The 2,471-nt window shown below is 44.4% G+C and overlaps 1 protein-coding gene across 1 annotated transcript in view; it reads left to right on the top strand.

Moving 5' to 3' along the window:
* The window catches only part of VPS35 (VPS35, retromer complex component), a 47,750-nt gene that overhangs the window by 38,785 nt on the left and 6,494 nt on the right, over nt 1–2,471 (top strand). The window contains exon 14 of the mRNA XM_019505647.1: nt 948–1,127. Within this exon, the coding sequence (XP_019361192.1) occupies nt 948–1,127 (180 nt within the window). The remainder of the gene's footprint in view (nt 1–947; nt 1,128–2,471) is intronic.

Raw genomic sequence — 2,471 nt, 5'->3', positions numbered from 1 at the left:
GGGACTGGGGGTGGTGCTGGGCTATTTTGGGGGGGGGCGGGTTGGGGCTGCACTCAAGGCAAGCGGTGGCAGTGCTGGGAAAGGGGCTGTGGTTTAATTTTGAGGGTGGCTGTAGCCCATCCTCTTCCCGGTGCCACCGCCTGCCCTGAGCACACCCTTGGCCCGCACACAGATCCAGGGGGCATGAAGCTAACATTGTGTGGCTTTCCATGGAACCCTTGAAAGCATCTCAAGGCACCCCTGGATGCTGTGACACCATGGCTGAGAATCGCTGGTCCCAGTGGTCCTATCCCACTTGCTCAAGTTTGCTGAAAAACTTGTACGATTCTGTCTTAAGTTCTTGTGACCCCCATTTTGGGACTGTCGGAAGAGAGGACCCACCCATCTTTTTATGTTGTATTGTCACTTAAGGATTTAAGTGATACTTGAGCCTAACTTGTGGGATAGGATCTGGCCCTTAATACGCTGGTAGTATTAATTGGTGTTCGATATGTTAAAATATCCCTCATTAAAATAAGTTTTTAAGGTGAGGGGCAGTCTTCCATTGTTCAGGCTCACAGTTTAATGACCTTCCCATTCAGCTCTTTGTATATAAGCTGATCCATGGCTTACTAATGCCAAATTCACTTTGTGCTTCTGAAATTCTGGCTGGTGCTAAGGATGGTCATGGTCTTCTGTTTTTTCTTTGAGCACTCATAGATGTGCAAGTCACTTATGTGAAAAGCTATTGAGAATTTTAGGTCGTGGCATAGCAGTATAAAAATATACATTATATCCTAACCTATTTCAGCTTGAGTCAATATTCTTCTGTCATAATGGTGTGCAGAGCCGAGTAAGATGAGCTGAGGGGAAGTGTGTCAGTGATTGTTACAATTAAACTTCACTAAATTTTCTTTTCCTCTTGTGGTTACTTAGTTCAAGCTTTGATTTAACCTTTATTTCTTTAGGATGACAAATGGGAAAAGAAATGCCAGAAGATCTTCTCATTTGCCCATCAGACCATCAGTGCTTTGATCAAAGCAGAATTGGCAGAGTTGCCTCTCCGGCTATTTCTACAGGGAGCACTGGCTGCTGGAGAAATTGGTTTTGAAAATCATGAAACAGTGGCCTATGAATTTATGTCCCAGGTAAAAAGGATGCTGACAACTGTCACTTCCCCCCTTCTCAACATATTAAAACATGGTTTTATTTCTGTAATCGCAGTGCAACTGGAAAAAAATAGATTTTTTTCTTTTCTTCCTTCTGTCTCATGTCAAATTTAACTTCAGTGCCAAATGAGTGCTTGTTTCCAGTATGTCTGAAAGATATTGATGTTATCTGCTGTTCCAGCAGTCCTTCAGGGGAGAGCATCCAGCTTTGCATTTCTTGCTTTTGCAGCATTTCTAGTCTAGTCTTGAGCTTTAGCTACTTGCCTGGAGTGGTGCAACCAGGAGATACTTGCCCATAACTGCAGGGGTTACAGTTAGTTGTCTTGTCCTGAATTTCACACTAAAATCTTAGACCCAGCTGCTCTATTTAAAACAAATTTCACTTCATTCATTGCTCCCTGTTAAGTAAAACATGGACTGAGGGCGCTCGCTCTCTCTCTCGATAGATAGATAGATAGATAGATAGATATGCTCCCTGTTAAGTAAAACATGGACTGAGATATAAATAAATAAATAAATAAATAAATAAATATAAATTTCATGTTGAATACATCATTATTGGAAAAACTGAATGTACAAGGCCAAGCCTGCTTTCTCACTTCTGCCCCCTCTTTCCCCACTGCATGCTCCTAAACTTCTGCCTGATGTTATAAAAACAAAACAAACAAGGAAAAGATCTTGAAATTGGTTTTTATTCCCTGCATCTCCAGAGATCCTTTGTAATCAAACTCATAGAAGATCAGGGTTGGAAGGGACCTGAGTGTGTCATCTAGTCTAACTCCCTGCACAAAGCAGGGCCACTTCCCAACTAAATCATTCAAGCCAAGGCTTTGTCTAGCTGGGTCTTAAAGACTTCCACAGCCCCTTGGGATAACCTGTTCCAGTGCTTTTACTAGCTTCCTAGTGAGAGAATTTTTCCTAATATCTAACGTTAACTTCAGTGGCCATTACAAGTGAGGTATTTGCTCAGCCTATGATGCTGCTGCTTTGAACTAGGGGTGCACTGATTTTTGCTGATACCACTGGCCAATTATTAATCAGCCATATTGGGCAATAATGATCTGATAGCTGATACGCAGCCTGGCAGCTTGGAGAGCAGTGTCCAGCTAGTAAGTCTGTGGGAGAAGGGTGGAGGGGCAGATCAAGGCCCTCACGGTGAGGGAGGGAGTGGGGCAGGGGCAAGCACTACCCAGCCAGGGCAGTGAATGTGCCTATGGGAACAAGGTAGTCGCAGCCAGCTCATCTATGGGGACAAGGGGTGGGGAGAGGGGACGGTTCCCTGCTGCTGTTCGCATTCCTGTGGGAGGCGTGGCCCCCCCCCCC

The sequence above is a fragment of the Gavialis gangeticus genome, unplaced genomic scaffold (assembly GCF_001723915.1).
Source record: "Gavialis gangeticus isolate Ggan-Ray unplaced genomic scaffold, GavGan_comp1, whole genome shotgun sequence".
Classification (NCBI taxonomy): Eukaryota; Metazoa; Chordata; order Crocodylia; family Gavialidae; genus Gavialis; species Gavialis gangeticus.
This window is presented reverse-complemented; position numbering and strand designations above follow the sequence as displayed.